Source organism: Hippopotamus amphibius, chromosome 13, assembly GCF_030028045.1.
Source record: "Hippopotamus amphibius kiboko isolate mHipAmp2 chromosome 13, mHipAmp2.hap2, whole genome shotgun sequence".
Classification (NCBI taxonomy): domain Eukaryota; kingdom Metazoa; phylum Chordata; class Mammalia; order Artiodactyla; family Hippopotamidae; genus Hippopotamus; species Hippopotamus amphibius.
In genome coordinates this window covers 92327421-92343659 of record NC_080198.1, presented here as the reverse complement: position 1 = coordinate 92343659, position 16239 = coordinate 92327421, and the positions used below count along the sequence as shown (strand labels likewise).

General features: G+C 48.8%; 1 protein-coding gene across 1 annotated transcript in view; it reads right to left on the bottom strand.

Annotated features, from left to right (window-relative positions):
- The window catches only part of OTOP1 (otopetrin 1), a 35818-nt gene extending 24315 nt beyond the window's left edge, over window positions 1-11503 (bottom strand). The window contains exon 1 of the mRNA XM_057706718.1: window positions 11098-11503. Within this exon, the coding sequence (XP_057562701.1) occupies window positions 11098-11503 (406 nt within the window). The remainder of the gene's footprint in view (window positions 1-11097) is intronic.
- Window positions 11504-16239: the final 4736 nt, after the last annotated feature.

Below are 16239 nucleotides of genomic sequence, written 5' to 3'. Positions count from 1 at the left end.
ACTTCTGGATTTATACCCAAAAGGATCAAAAGCAGGTACACAAAGGGATATTTGTCCACCCATGTTCATGGCAGCATTATTCACAACAGCCTAAAGGTGAAAGCAGCCCAGTGTCCATCAACGGATGAATGGATAAAGAAAGTGTGGCATGTGTGTGCGAAGGAAGATGATTCAGTTTTAGAAAGGAAAGGCATCCTGACACATGCTACACCATGGATGAACATTTAGGACATTGTGTCAAGTGAAAAAAGCCAGTCACAAAAAGACAAATGCTGTATGATGGTGCTCATATGATATGAAATTCCTTAGAATAGTTAAATTCATAGGGACAAAAAGTAAAATGGTGGCTGCCAGGGGCTGGGGTGAGGGGGTAATGGGAGTTGTTTAATGATACAGACTTTTAGTTTTACAAGAGGAAAGAGTGTTGGACATTAACTGTAATTAATTCACAATATGAATGTACTTACCACTGAACTGTACACTTAAAGTGATTAAGTTGGTAAGTTTTATGTTACATATATTTTATCACAATTAAAAATTTTTGAATATATATAAAGCAATATCACCTAATGGCCCCATAAGCTGAAAGTAAAAGACAATATTATGTCTTGTTTATCACTGCACTGACCTCATGCACATTCCAGGGTCTGATAAACGAGGTGCATTCAACAAAGTTTGGCCAAAGCAACAGAAGTCCTCTAGAAGCTTTACCCCCCAAAATGATCAGTCTAAGAGTGTCCCTGTTCCGCTCAAAAATCTCAGTTCTCTGATCCTCAAATCCTGCTCTCTAAATAATCAAAGTAAGGGGTACAAGGTGTACAGGGACTCTCTGTACTATCTTTGCAACTCTCCTATAAAATAGAAAGTTTATTTTTTCAAAATGATAGGGAGGGTCTATAGCAGCGGCACTGGCTGTGCTAGTGAAGCGAAGACAGTTCTTTGATGGCACATCCAGCGTGGCGGACAACAAACAAAAAATATGCATATGAATAAAACTGGGAAAGAATATGCAAAATACATTAAAAAGAAACTCGGTGATCAAATGAAGAAAAAACGGCAAGAAAAACATAACGATGGTGGGGACTTGATCAACGTCAAAGTCCCTAATTCCTCTGCTGGGCCAACATTGACCACCATTCACACGTTCTCTCCCACGAACGGTGGAAACTGGATCGTGTGTGACATGCATTATGGCAAGAGAAGAGAGAAGGCATGAGCCATGCAGGGAGCTATCCCATTACAGCTCTGGCCTAAGGAGCCTCCAGTGAAGAGTAATGCAATCGCCTGGCTCCTTTCCACTGCTCAAAGCCTTATAGAAACAACTCTAAGTCACATTTTCTTAAATCCTGGAAACCCCCCCAGGTGAAATCGGAAACTTCGTAAGAGTAGAGATTCAATCCCAGGGCTTTGAAATGGTTTGACAAATGCCTGGTTCGTTTTGATCACAGAGAGAAATAGCAAGATGAGGTAAGGCATCTTGGTTGGGTGGCAAGGGCACAGGCTTTAACTCTGGGGACTTGGCTGTGCCACCGATGGAACATGGGAGTTCAGACAGGTCACTTCCATGCTCCTGACCTCGGTTTTCCCATCTATAAAATGAGACTGGTCCGCAGCAGTGGTTCTCAAAGTTGAGCCTGCGTCGGAATCACCTGGAGGGCCTGTTAAAACACAGAGTGCTGGGTCCCACCCCCAGTTTCTGATTCAATAGGCCTGGGGTGGGGGCCCCAAATTTGCATCTCTATCAAATTCACAGGTGGGGTGATGCTGTTGGTCTGGGACCCCACCTTGGGAACCACTGATCTCTGTCACTGACACTTCAAGAGTTGTGACAAAGACATCACGTGCCTTCTCGCGCTCTTAAAGCCCTTCCTTCCTTCATCCATCCTTCCCCACATTTATTTCTACAACAAATATTTTAGTGACTCCTATTACACATGAGGTATTTTGCCAGGGCCTCAAAGGTAGACAAATAAGATTGCTGGAGAAACAGAAATACACATGTATAATATTGCATAAACTATGGTGTCCACAAAATATAGAGGGACGAGCTGGCACCAGACTTTCACCTGCATCGTGGGAAACCAGAAGCCAGTGGAAAAGTAGCTAGAGTCCACTGCAAGGAAAGGATGCTTCCCAAGAACCCTATTCCCAGCCAAGAAGGCACCCACTTGCCAGGGCAAAAGACAGAAAGATACTTCAAGGTATGCCAGATATAACTGTGTGACAACTATTTGTTGTCCAATTACCATCCAGGCACTTGGGGTGTGAAAATGTCAGTAAAATAAAGTATCTGTCCTTGGTGAGCTTAACATTCTAGGGGGGAAGACAGAAAAATAAACAAATAAATAAACAGAAGAAATGTCAGGAAGTGCTAAGTACATGAAGGAAGATAAAGCAGGGAAGAGAACTGAGGTTGACGGTGATTGTCAGAAAAGGAGTCTCTGAGAAGGTGGCAACTGAACAGACAAAAAAGGATGGGAGAAAAATATCAATCACGTAACTCACCTGAAAAAGGGCTTTAACCAAACAACCAGGGAATTAGGAGAGAGTCCTCTTAACTAGAGAAGATGAAGAGGAGAGGGAACATTAGTGAGCAATGAACTTTGCAATAGATTGAAGAGGTAGATGGACATATAATAGAAGGAAGGAGAGAAGGAAGGGAGGGTGGATGGATGGATGATGGATGGAAGGATAGATGGAAGGAGGGCAGATGGATGCATGGATGGATGGATGGGTGGATGGATGAGTGAATAGTCCAGTAGATAGATAAACAGATTAATAGAAAAGAAAACGATGGAACTTCCTTGGTGGCACAGTGGATAGGAGTCCGCCTGCCAATGCAGGGGACACGGGTTCGATCCCTGGTCTGGGAGGATCCCGCATGCTGAGGAGCAACTAAGCCCATGTGCCACAACTACTGAAGCCCGTGTGCCACAACTACTGAAGCCTGAGTGCCTAGAGCCTGTGCTCCACAATAAGAGAAGCCACCACACTGAGAAGCCTGTGCACCACAACGAAGAGTAGCCCCCGCTCACCTCAACTAGAGAAAGCCTGCACACAGCAACAAAGACCCAACACAGCCATAAATAAATTAAATGAATGAATGAATGAATGAATAAAACAAGATAAAAGTCAAATCCAAATGGATGAAAAACTGTCTGGAAATGTGTAATTTACAGGCTATATAAAGACGTGATACGGAATGAAATTGAAGATGACTGGGTTGGGAGCAGAGACGAAAAACCTTTCAAAGCTCTCATGGTAAAGAGATGGAAAAGAAGGGAACAAATGTATTCTAAAGGACTTATCTCACTGGAGTAGACAGGAAGTAGGAGGATCTTGGAGGGGGAAGCAATGTGTCTTGCTGAGGAAAATGTTTGATGTTTTGTTTTCGAATAAGAATGGAGTAATGTGCATCTGGTGATGAGAATGAGGGAAGGAAAGCTAGCCGTTAATGGAACAGAAAAACACATGAGAATGTTCAATCACTCCGAAAGCAAATGTGGAAAAGGCAAATGAGCCAACAATATGTAAAATAAATCATTATAATCATCATACAGAAAAATAGAAACAATAAAGTTCAAGATACAAATCATTACAATTAGAATGATCTGTCTCCCATTAATTAGTAAATAAAGATGAAAATATTGAATTAAAAACAAAACCTAGCTATATGTTCTTTATATGAAACATATAAATTTGGAATTCTTTTGTAAAGAATTTTAACTAAGTGATAATACTGGAAAATAGGGGGTGGACCAAGAGGATGTAGACAATGCAAAGAAAAAGAAAGGAGGAAAAGCAATATTAATATCAGACCATGTGGGATTTAAGGTTCACTGTAATACGTAGGATAAAGAATTCTTCCACCTTTGTCACTACACACGCAGAAAAAAGCATAATGTATGAGGAAGATACAATAATCAAATGGCCCAAATAAAATCATTTTTGTTTTGTATATTTAACTGCTACTTAAAAAAAAAAACATAGTGGAAGACTTTAAGAACTAGACAGATCTAGTAGACATAAGGTAGGACATAGAAGAATTGAATCATATGATTGATGAACTGGGTTTTATAATATCATCTTGCATACTGACAAAAGTCAATTCTGTTACAAAACACCGTACACAGAGTGTAGTGTTAGGTGCCAACTGCCCAGCTTCAAATCCATCTTCTACCACTTATTATAGTTGATGACCTTGAACAATTACTTAACTTCTCTGGGCCTCAGTTTCCTCATCTGTAAAATGTGGACAATAATAATAAGGCTGACCATCTCCTAGGGCTGCAGAGGAGATTAAATGAGTCATGACATGAAAAGCGCCTAGTACAGTGCCCCACAAATACAAAATTCTATAAATGGGATGTTAGCAGCAGCAGCAGCACTCAACCACAAAGAAAACTTAATGAATTAGAACCGATTAGAAAGTTCCCCAGCCACATTACTTGAGATTCATCCTAAAATATCTAGTGTTGGCAGAGGGGAGACCCCTCCTTGTGTTAGGCTCCCAGATCCCTCCTAGGAGTCTAGACACTTCAACCATAGGCTCTTAGAGGTGAAAGGTCCCACAAAGTTAGTCTACGTCTCCCATCTCCTGCAAGGACGCTTCCCAGTGCATCATGACCAGCGGCTATCTGGTCTCCATCTGGACATGCTCAGGGCTGGGAGGCTCACCCTTCCATCACCAGCTGGTGCTTAGATTAGAATGCTCTTCCCCACATTGACCTGCAGTCAGCATTCCAGAACTGCCATCCTCTTCCCTGGAGACTCTGTCATCATTCACTCATTCCTTCATCCACTCATCCATCCATTCATTCATTTGATGATTCGGTAAATATTAATTGGCACTCGTGACATGTTAGGCAGTGTGCCAGGAGCTCAGGTTATAATGATAAGCACATTCAGACAGGGTCTCTGCCTTCAAGAGCTCACCATCTGGTTGGATCGACAAACATACTGAATGACACAATCTCCTGCTTGAGAAGTGCTAGGAAGAAAACAAACAGGGTGTTATTAGAACATACGACCCGGAAGCTGCACCTGGTATGAAGGCATCAGGAAAGGCTTCCTTGAAGAAGTGACTCTCGTTTGCTGACCTGGAGCTGACAGGAGTGGAGCTGCAGCATTTTCTATCCCACCATCTCCACATCCTCTGTCTCTTGGACTGTACGTCCTTTCGCTCATCCTGGGACCACCGTCCTACAGGCACCCACGTGATGCTTAAAGGGGGATGTGACACTCCACGTTCAGCCTGATTTCCTTTCCAATCAATGCCCAACTAGCATCAGCTTTTTGGGCAGCTACATCACGAAGCTGAAATCCTGACATTAGGTTTATATTTTCTACTAGAGCAGAAATCCTATCCCAAACCCCCAAACATGTAAGATAATGCAGGCAGTTAGGCAAGACTCTCTCATAGTGACCCCAGGCTGGGCCTTGGGGATCACTGCTCCCTTCCTGAGGGAATTGCACAAAACCCCGTGCATCTTGATCTGCTCCAGAACTTTTCTGGGTATTCCTGTCACGCTCAGTTCTCTATATTCTGTGTATTCTTTCATCACTTTTAAAACTCAGGATAGCTTCCTGAGACCCTACATACTCTCCCTAAGTCCATTTAATTCCCAACTAATCTCCTAGCCTCCTCTTTCACTCCTTTGAAAACCAGGTCGCACCCTGCAGACAGAGTGATCATTCTGAAATACAAGTAGGATCACTTCTCTCCCTTTCTTCAAAACCTTCAATGGCTCCCCCCTACCCACCAGACAAAACCAAGCTCTGAAGCCCACAGGTAGGATTCCAGCTAACACAGATCTTGCCGACATCTCTAGACTCAGTTCCAGACTCCAGCAAAAGCAGAAGTCCCTCCTCTGGGATGCTTTCCTAAACCCCCAAAACCTTGCCCCAGGCTACCCTTCCGCCCATGCACCGAACCCTTGTACATCATAACACTGAATCATTTAATTCATAATAATAATGTATTTCTCTTACAACACACCACAGGTTTCTCTAAGTGTTTTATGTGTACTAACTCACTGATTCTCATACAACCCTATGTGATGGGGGGGTAACATCCTCCGCATTTTACAGATGAGGAAACCTGGGCAGAAAATGAGGTTGCATGCAAAGGGCGGGGAGGGGCAGGGAGCTCTTAGCCATGGTGTGCTGCCGCCCGCACCCCACCCCCACTGTCGGCACCGTCCTCGCCCCCTCCTGGAGCCCTCTGTGCAGGGCCACACCCAAGCATCCTGCTGTCCCCAGGGCCCACCCAGTGCCTGGCACAGAATGGGAGCCCAGTCCAGGCTGTTGAACGAAACCGGACCAAAGTTTCTGCCCAGACGTCACAAAAGTTGTTCCGGTGCCATGGGCTTGGCCACCTTCTCTGTTGTTCCCTGCAAGTTCCAAAGATCCCTCTGCTCAATGAAGAGGACAGAAGCTGAATGGAAGTTAGGGGTTTTGCCTTCTCTGTCACCTGCTAATATCACACCCTCTGCCCCGAAGCCAGGAGCTTGTCCCTCTTCTCTTTCTCACTCTATGCGAATAGTTCCAGGGACAGGGGCTCAACCCTCCCCCTGATGCCCTTTCAGCTTCCTGGTCTGGAAAATGGGGGCGATAACCCCCACCTCAAGAACCGCTGGGAGATTGAAAACATTACACTAAGTGAAAGTCAGTCGCCAAGATGACATATTATGTGATTCCATTTATAAAAAGGTCCAGACCAGGCAAATCTAGAGATAGAAAGTAGATCCATGGTTGCCTGTTCCTGAGGGGGGCTCTGAGGTGGGGGGATAAGAGGTACAGGGGGGTGATAGCTAAAGGGCACAGGGTTTCTTTTTGAGATGATAAAACGTTCTAAAAATTGACTGTGGTGATGGTTGCACATTATCTGTGAATATCCTACAAACCATCAGCTTGTGCACCTTAAATGGGTGAGTTGCAGAGTATGTGGACCATATCTCAAAAAAAACTATTGTTTAAAAAAAAAAAAGGAGGAGAATTGCTGGACACGCTGACATGGGCTCGCTATACCCATAGCAGGGACAGAAGCCCAAGGAAACAAGGAGTGTCTGGAGAGGCTGTGTCGGCAGAGGAGTGAGACCATCAGATTGAGATGAATGTGCATTCTGAGGAGGGAGACAAAGTGAAGCCCAGACCCACGTTCATGAACTTGCTGCATCTGCCCGGAAGTCAGCAGGGTGGGCTGGAATCCCACAGGGACCCACCCTGACCGCTCCCTCCTCGGCCGCACTGGACGTTGCCACACACCGGGTTTTGCAATCCTGTCAATCAACCTGCAGCAGTTTCTGTGAGTCCTGGCTGCACTACCAGACTCCGGGCTCCCCTGGGTGCAGGAACGGTTGCATCCTCATGTCCTGCAGCCTTCATCCCTCCCTGTCCTTCTTCCTCTGCTCTCTGCCACCATCCTCCACGGCACCCCGCCCCTCTTCACACATGTACTCGGAGTCATTTCTTTTAGCAACCTTCACTTGCTTACACGTGGGGACGGCCTCTTTCTAAAACCCATCATTGCGTCCTGCCCTTTATCTCTACAGTTTGTACAGCCACCTGTCCTGGGCAGATCTTACATAAGTAGCTCACATCTGCCCCTTTTCTTGTAGCCCCTTAGGAATAAGGAACACAGTGCTCTGAGCAGCCCTTTTCCAAGGACAGCGCCCTGGACAGAGATGTAATGTGCCTCATTTGCAGTAAAAAGCACTTTGTAAAAAAATCTCATAAAGTAGATTCGGGAGTGATTACACACACACAAAGAAAACATCACCGTGACAAACAACTGGGACAACACCTCTAATGTACCAGCATTCTGAACACACTCAATATACGTGGCTATTAGTCTTATTGTTGTCATTGCCATGATTTGGTGTTAATAACACTTCTCTGGCCTTGAGACAGGCCAGAAACAAGAAAAAAAACTACCTTCGCCACTGTGGTCTTTTAAGAGACCAGAAACAGAACAGAAACAGGACCCTGGTAATTAACAGGATGAAATGGCTATTCATTGGGTTTTCATGTCACTGGACACACCGGGCTGGCACAAGATATCCCAGCTGCTACCACTTCTTCCAGAAGAAATCAATCTCTTTACTTAGCAAATAGAGGATCTGGATGAATAATTGATCATTTCTACTGATTTTTAAAAATAGGTCAGTATTTTTTGTTCCAAAGAAAGTCTTCACTTTCTCACACCCAGTGGGTGGGACAGAATGCTTTCTGCTCAAAGAAATGCCTCACAGCCCGTACCAAGACCCAAAAACTTTCTCTGGAAAACCTCAGTGCCCAAAATTCCACAGGCTGGCTCTTTCCCAGAGCCCCAGAGTTCTAAGACCATCACAGAAGCCAGGGCAGAGCTAAGTCAAACCTGTCTTTCCAGCTAGGATTCCAGGGAAAACCTCAGTCTCTGCTGGGGCTGAAGGTACTTCCCTTGGCACCATGGCCTCCTGGTGTACTTTTGGGATAATTAGGCTTTTGCTTCTTTGATAAACTGCAGCTCGTTTATAGGGATAGAAAGTGCTTTGCAAACGGCTTTCACTCAACATCTCCCAGCTCCTCCCTGAGAGGCAGCTGGGATTCTTATTTTACTGATGAAGAAACCAGGACTCAGAAAGGTGAAGGTAACAGAGCTGAGACATCAAGCCAAGTCTTCCAGGATCAGCACCATTTCCATCATCCACATGCCTCACTTGAATAGCTATGTTATTATGGGGCAACTTGCTGAGTGTCTAAACAGCCACACCCTTTACTGAACACCTACTATGTGCTCTCTCTACCCTGCCTCATCTACTCCAGTTCTACCTGGTGTGTCTAATGGGCATCTCGAATGTAACATGTCCACAAGAGGAATCCTGATTCTGCTTCCCCGCCCTTACTCCTCCTTTTGTCTTCCCAATCACGGAAACGGCACCACCATTCACCTATTGATGGAGCCGCAATGCTTAGAGTCTTCCTGGAAGGAGGGAGAGAGAGAGGAGGGAAGAGTAAGGAAGAACAGGGTGGGGGAGGGAGAGAGGAAGGATAGCAAAAGGAGAGAGGGAGAGAGGATGGAAGGATGAGGGGAAGGGAGGAGAAAGAAAAAGAGGAAGGAGGGAGAGAGGGAGGGAGGGTGAGAGAAAGGAAAGGAGGGAGGAGGGGGAGCATGGAACAGGGATGGATGATGGAGAAACGAAGGGATGGATGAGAAGAGAGGAAGAAGAGAAGGAAGAAGGAAGAACAGAAGGACAGAGTAGGAAGGAAGTGAGGAAGGATCCTGCCACTACAGACAGGAAAGCCTAGGTCAAAAGCCTGTGTGTGTGATATTTTTTAGCCTGTTTAAATCAACAGCCTCAAAATAATGTTTCGTTCTTGTTTCCTTGTTTGTTTGCCTGCTTGCTTGCTTGTTTGTTTGCTGTGACACTGGATTCCCTGCCATGTGTAGGGTCACAGAACCATGAACCTCCCGAAACAACCACTTTCAGAGCAGGAATTTGGGCCACCCTGCAGCTGTGTGCAATTTTTCCAAAGGCAAGATGAACTAGACACAGTGCCTGAGCCTAAGAAACCTCAAATCTCATCCGGACGACAAGGCTCATATCCCACTAGTCATAAGACAAGGCAGAAATTGACAAGGGCCAAAGAGCTCTACACAGAGAGAGCCGTGGTGGCCTGTGGGATTTGAGGAGTAAGTCCTGCCAGGGGTGTGGAGAAGGGGGCATTGGGGCAGAACTTTGAAAGGAATGTGAGTGGGAAGGAGAGTAAACATGTGCTGGGCACCCACCCTGTACCCAGCCGTCACTGGTCCCACTGGAATCCATGTGTGTGATTCCCATTCTACACAGGCTGAAACTAGGGGAGTGGGGAGATGAAGTAACTTGCACAAGATCACGCAAGGAAAGCGACAGCCACACTCTGAGAAAGACAAATTCAGATCTAACATGAGAATTCAAGCAGAGATGTGTGATGTGCCTGGACCACAGAGAGTGAAATGTACCCAGTCCCTCCCATGAAGATATCTCAGACACTGGCTTTCTCCACAATCAGACTCCCCACCACCTCCTCCCTTTGACGGGCATCATGTCTATCTCCCTTTCAAGAGTGCAAGGTCCTTGAGGAGGGGAGGGCTCCTGTCTTGACAAGATTTCAAGCAATGTATTGTGAGTACTTAGCAAGTGCTTCTATTCCCTGTTGCCTGAACGAGTATCCACTCATCGATTACATCATTCATCCCAACCACATTTTCTTAGCACCTGCTCTCTGCCAGGCCCTGAGTTGGCTCTAGGACTGAGATGAGCATCTTAGAATTCCCCCAGTGTGGTGGAGGGGACAGAAGTGTCAACGAGAAGAACAGTGCCTTCCCAGGGTGCAGTGAGGGGTGAAGGAGTGTGGTCAGAACCACAAAAGGTGAGAGAGGGGGTCTGAAAAATATCACTGGGAAGGACAGGGTGGGGCCTGAGCCCCGTCTTGTAAAGCAAGGCAGCCTGGAGGCATTCCAGCAGGAGGGAACAGAATATGCAAAGGCAGGGAAGAACGAAATTCTGTGATGAGAACTGAAAGCCTGGAGCACAGAATGTGGGCAAAGGAGAGGATAAAACTAAAGAGGCGGGGGCGGGGGGGGGGATTCGTGGGGGGGGGGGAGTCAAGGAAGGGAGGGAATACGGGGATATGTGTATAAAAACAGATGATTGAACCTGGTGTACCCCCCAAAAAAAATTTAAAAAAATTAAAAAAAAAAAAACTAAAGAGGCCGTCTGGAATCACATCTTAGAGGGCCTTGAATGCCAGGATAGGGAGTATGGCCTCCGTCATGGGGTCAGCGGAACCAAGCCAGGGCTTTAAGCCAAAGAAAGATGTGAACACGTTTGCGTAACTGTAGCTCCAATGATGGAAGTTAAGGCAAGAGCCTGAAGGTGGAGAGGGGAGAGAGAAGGGAAGGGTGGCGGAGAGGGGCAGAAAAGATGTACAGGAAGACGGAGGGAGAAAAGACTAAAGGAGAGACGTCCAAAGAGGAAATGGCGCAGAGGTGCTGTCGCGCTGCAACTAGCGGGCGAGCAGCCTGGGTTCGCCGCGCACTCGCCCGCCGGCGGGTTCGCTGCTTGGGAGACTCACCGCGGAGCCAGCGCGCGCCGGCGTGCTTGTCCTTGAGGCGGATGAGGCGGCGCTGCGCGGCGCTGCGCACCATGTACCAGAGCATCCAGAGCAGCTGCAGCAGCATGAGCGCCGTGAGGAAGCACAGCAGGTGGCTCTTGCCCACGCCCGAGGCGTGCACGGCCCAGGCCAGCAGGAACAGCAGCCCTGCCACGAACACGTTCAGCCCATACTGGCTGCTCAGCGCCTCGGCCAGCTTCTGCGGGAAGCTGGCGCGGATGGCGCCCCGCCGAGGAGCCAGGGACCCCGGGGACCCCGAGGCCGGGAGCTGGGGCGGCGGGCAGGCCAAGGGCCCCGACGAGCCCCTGTCTGGGGTGCTCCGAGCCGCCTGGGGAGAGGCAGGCGCCCCCTGGCCTTCGGGCATCATTGAGGGACCCTCACTGAGTCTAGTCCCGGGGGTGCCGCGACCGGGGCCCCACCTGCTGCCCCTGTCCCCTGCCCTAGCCCCGACGCCCTCTGCCACTCAGCCCTTTGTCCTGATCACCCTCGGACGCCTGATCTCCCGCCTGCTGCCCGCTGCCCTCGGTCACGGTACCCACCCGATCCACTTACCACCGTCCCCAACCTACTGATCCGGGCTGACCCGGGCTGACCCCGGCTTCTTCGCGCTCCCCAATGCGCCCTGCCCACTTCCCCTCCCGCCGCAATGTCTGGAACAACACTTCCACCCACTCTGGACCCACGCGGGCCGCTCCTCGCGGCTGGTGCCTCGGCCTGGAGCCAGCCCTGCCCCGACTGCCGCGCGTCCTCCCGCTCCCCTATCCGCGCGTCCCGACGCGCCCGCTGTCCGCGGCTCTGTCCCCTGAGCCGTGGCCGCCTGACCCAGCCCTGCCCGGGCGACAGGTGCCTCCCGCCGGCTCCCGGAGTTAGGATTCGGGGCGGGGGTCGCCCCGAGCGGGCCCGAGGGGGTGGCCGCGGGGGCGGGGCCGCGGCGCAGCGGGGCGTCGGGGGCTCCGCGGGGGCGTGCGCTGCTCTGGTGCCCCTGAGCTTCTCCGCCCCAGATCGCGGAGGCCTAGGTGAGCCCGAAAGCGTCCGTGTGCGTGAGTGTCTGCCTGTCCTCGTCTCTGCGTATTTCTCTGGTCTGTTTTCTCTGTGCGGGCTCCTGCGTCTGGCCGTCAGTCTTTGGGTGTGTCTCGTTGGGGCGGGGAGGATGGGAGAGGGTGGCCGCTCCCGTCCCTCGACTATGAATAGGGGGACGGGGTGTCCTTTTTGTTTGTGTCTCTGTCTGTCTGTCTGGTGTATCTGTGTGTCTGCCAGGAGATGCCCAGGTGCAGATAAGACAGGAGCCACTTGCCGAGGAAAGAGATCATCTCTCTCCCTCCTCCAAGCGAATGGGGAGCTGCTTCCGGACTGCGCTGAGCTGCGACGGGGGGCTGCCAGAGAGCCTCGCTGGAACCGCAGGAACCGGAGTGCGTCTCTCAGCTCCCCCAGCCCTCCCCAAGCTGACCTTCTCCGCCAGAGCGCCCCTCTCAGGAGGTCTTAAGGGCTGGTGTGGCTGAGATGGAGGCTGGAACAGGGAGCTGGGAGGGAGCCGCTGGGGGATGGAGCCAGGGAAAGGGCAGGCAGGGCTCGCAGTGAGCCACCTGTGCAGGAACACGGGGCTCAGCACCCAAGAGATACCCTCTCCCCCTCGGTTTACATCCTGTTGTTGATGGTGGTGATGAGGGTGATCCTGTAGTTCCTGGAGGTACTATAGGATCTCTAAAGGGTTCAAGTTATTGTCGTAGAGAAGATAGTTTGAGGAACTGATTAACAGAGTTTTACATAATACAATAGATTTAAGTAATAAAAATTTTACTATAAAAAAACCAAACATCCCGCTGTTGACATTCTGAAATTCTTAATTTCTGAACAAGAGGACCCACATTTTCATTTTCGCAGTGGAGCCAGTGAATTACATAGCCCGTTCTGATTGCCAGAGGGTCCTGGCTGTGGAGAGCCCTGGGCTGGGAGGGAGTCAGTCTGTGGGCCTTGTCATCATTCATGTTTTCACTTTGCTCACTCATTTATGTGGGCAATGCTCATTTATCCTACACTGAATCATTTCAGGCTCTGTTCTAGGCGCCCGGAATTTGGCTATGAAAGACTGCCCTCGTGGAGCTGACATTCTGGTGGAGACACACTAAATGGACATGTATTTAACTCGCTGAAAAGCTAGAGTATCAAACGTGAGACTCAGCTCTGCCTTGCAGGAGCTCATGACCCAGGACTTCTTGGGGTGGAGGGAGGGTTGAGCGAGCCCTGAGTCTGCCAAGAAGGGTGAGAGGTTCCCAGAGGAAGCAGCACCTGCACAGTTTTGATAGGAGTAGCAGCTGGATGACATGGGGCAGGGCAGGGGGGTGCTTTCCAGAGAGAGGATGGAGCACATGCACAGAAATGAGCATGAAAAAGCAGGTGGGGACCAGGGAACGTGTTCTTCAGTGTGAAGCTTAGAGTGTGCCTTTCAGCTGAGTGCTCCCAGAGCCAAACCAGGTAGACGCTCAGTAAATAAACCAAAGAGTTAATAAATGCACATGTGGATGGAGGCTGTATGAATAAGTGAGGCATCCTCTTCTCATCAGATCAATGGGGAGTGGGACTCAGGGTGTGTTTCCCCCCTTGTGCTCTAGCCCCTGACCTTGCTCCGTTTTCCTTCTTAGCACACAGCATTTCCTGGAATGTGTCTATCTGGGCCTGTCTCTCCCACTGTAATGAAAGCTCTGTGAGAAGGATGTGGCCTGTCTTGTCCACTGCTGTGTCTCCAGCATGTAGAGTAGTGGTGCCCGGCATATAGTAGGTACTCAATAAATATCTATTGAATTGTGTCCCCCCAAAATTGTTTCAGTACCTGTGAATGGGACCTTATTTGGAAAGAAGATCCTCGCAGATGATCAAGTTGGGGTCATTAGGGTGGGTCCCAATCCAATATGACTGCATCCTTATCAAAAACGGAAATTTGGAGACAGACGCATATAGTGGGAAGCGGATATAAAGTTATAGAAAGAATGTCATCTGCAAGCCGAGGATTATCTGAGGCTACCAGAAACTAGGAGGAGCCTGGAACAGATTTTTCCTTCTCAGCCCCAGAAGGAACCAACCCTGCCAACACCTTGATCTTGGACTTCTAGTCTTGAGAATTGTGAGATTGTGAATTTCTGTTGCTTAAGCCATCCAGTGTGGTCTTTGTTAAGGCAGCCTCAGGAAACTAAGACACCCAGCTTATTCCTTCTGTGGTCCCCTGGGGACCTGTCCACCTCTCCATCCCTCTATTTCCCACGTGGCAAAATCTTTTTTTTAACTGTCTTTCCTATTCTGAGCTCCCTAAAGGCAAGAACTACATCTGGTTCATTCTGTTCTCTAAACCCAGCATATGTTCTGGTTTTGTTTTTCTTTTCATCTGTTGAAAAATGGTTCCTAAGCACCTCTCTTGTGACAGGTATGGGGCCAGGCCTGGGACCCACAAGATGAAGCCCACAGTTTGTGCCAAAGGCCACAGGAAGCTGGGAGAGAGAGAAAGAGTGTAGTATCTGGCAGGTGGCAAGGGGCTCTGTGAATGCCCCAGAATCCCATAAAAACCACCTCTGCTTTTATTTCACTCTACAAGTATACAAAGCACATTCGCATCTGTTATCTCTTTTCCATACATCAACTCAAGTCAACATGAATGTAGAGGGAAAGGCAACACCAAGTGGTGGTTAGGGGGATGAACTTTAAAGCCAGGCTGCAAGGTTTGATTCCTGGCTCCATCCCTGCCTGCTGTGTGACCCTGAATGAGTTACTAAGCCTCACTGTGCCTCAGTTTCCTCATCAGTAAAAGGGAGCCCTTAATAGTAACCATTCTTACAAGTTTCTATGCGGGCAAAATGAGTCCATACATATGAAGCACTTTGGAAAGTTCCTGCTAGATACAATATACCTAAGACCCTTTCTTTGTTTATTTACAGAGCACTTACTACATGTCAGACACTGAGCTGAGGCTGTGCGGTAGAGGCAGCTAGCTGTCCATCAAACACGTGCTCCCCTTCCGGAGTATAGAGTTGTCATTGCGAAGTGGCTGCCGTGACAGGGACTTAATTCCCAGTGCAACTTGCATCTAAGTGGAGCCAAATGACTAAGTTCTGGTCAGTGGGGTGCAGACAGAAGTGATGCACACATTCCTAGCCCCGGCCCATGAAAAACCCTACACAATCCTCCTTTTTCTCCCCTCCCTCTCCTACCAGCCAGCTGTTGACACCAACACCCAAGGGCAACCTTGCAGCCTTATGCTGAGGATGGCAGAGCCTGTCAGCCTGAGTCCCATAGTGGTGGGTGAAGTACATTCTCCCTGCTGAAGCTGGGCCTTACATGAATGAGACATGAGCTTCTATTGTGCTAAGCCATTGTAGTTTGGAAAGCTGTTATCGCAGCTAGCATGACCCTTACTCACTTACAACACAAAGATAAATAACACACAATCTGCATCAGAAAATCAGGTGGGACTCCCTTGTCTGGGCTACCTCGGTTCTTTTTAATAAGCAATGAAATGTAAGTTTCTGGACGCCAACAAGAGAGACTAAAGTTGGTCCCCTTTCCTTTCTACTCAAGACATTGGGAAAACTGATTGATTTACTCTCACTGCTTTCTGCCTTCTGCGGGTGACGTTTTTCCAAAGGTCTGAGCTGCACAGGAACCTCAACGTCTTCTGATTGACCCCAGCTCAGTGGTGGGCAGATATGGGAGCGTGAGAAATGGTGGGCTCTGATGGCATCCAGGGCCCTGGCTTTCAGCTCCTCCAGAGCAGGTTACTCCACCCACATTCCACGGTGAGAGCTGGTCGCAGAGCTCACCTAGGTGTAAGGGACTGGGAATGCCTTGACCAGGCAACTGCTCTCCTGTGATGGTTCAGCGCCTGTTGGATGATGCTAAGACATGCTGCCCTGAGGCACGGGCTCCCCAATTTTGATGAGGATGACAGAATCCCCAGAGGGGCAGAGGCCAACCAGAAGTGCTGAACTGCCACAGATCACACGGGCACAGTCACTTGGATGGGCAATAGGACCTGAGTGCCAATGAGAAGGTTTTGCCCTCACCTATCCTTGCTGTTGGCTACACAATCCCAAAGTTTCTAAGAATAAGAGAGGTGAG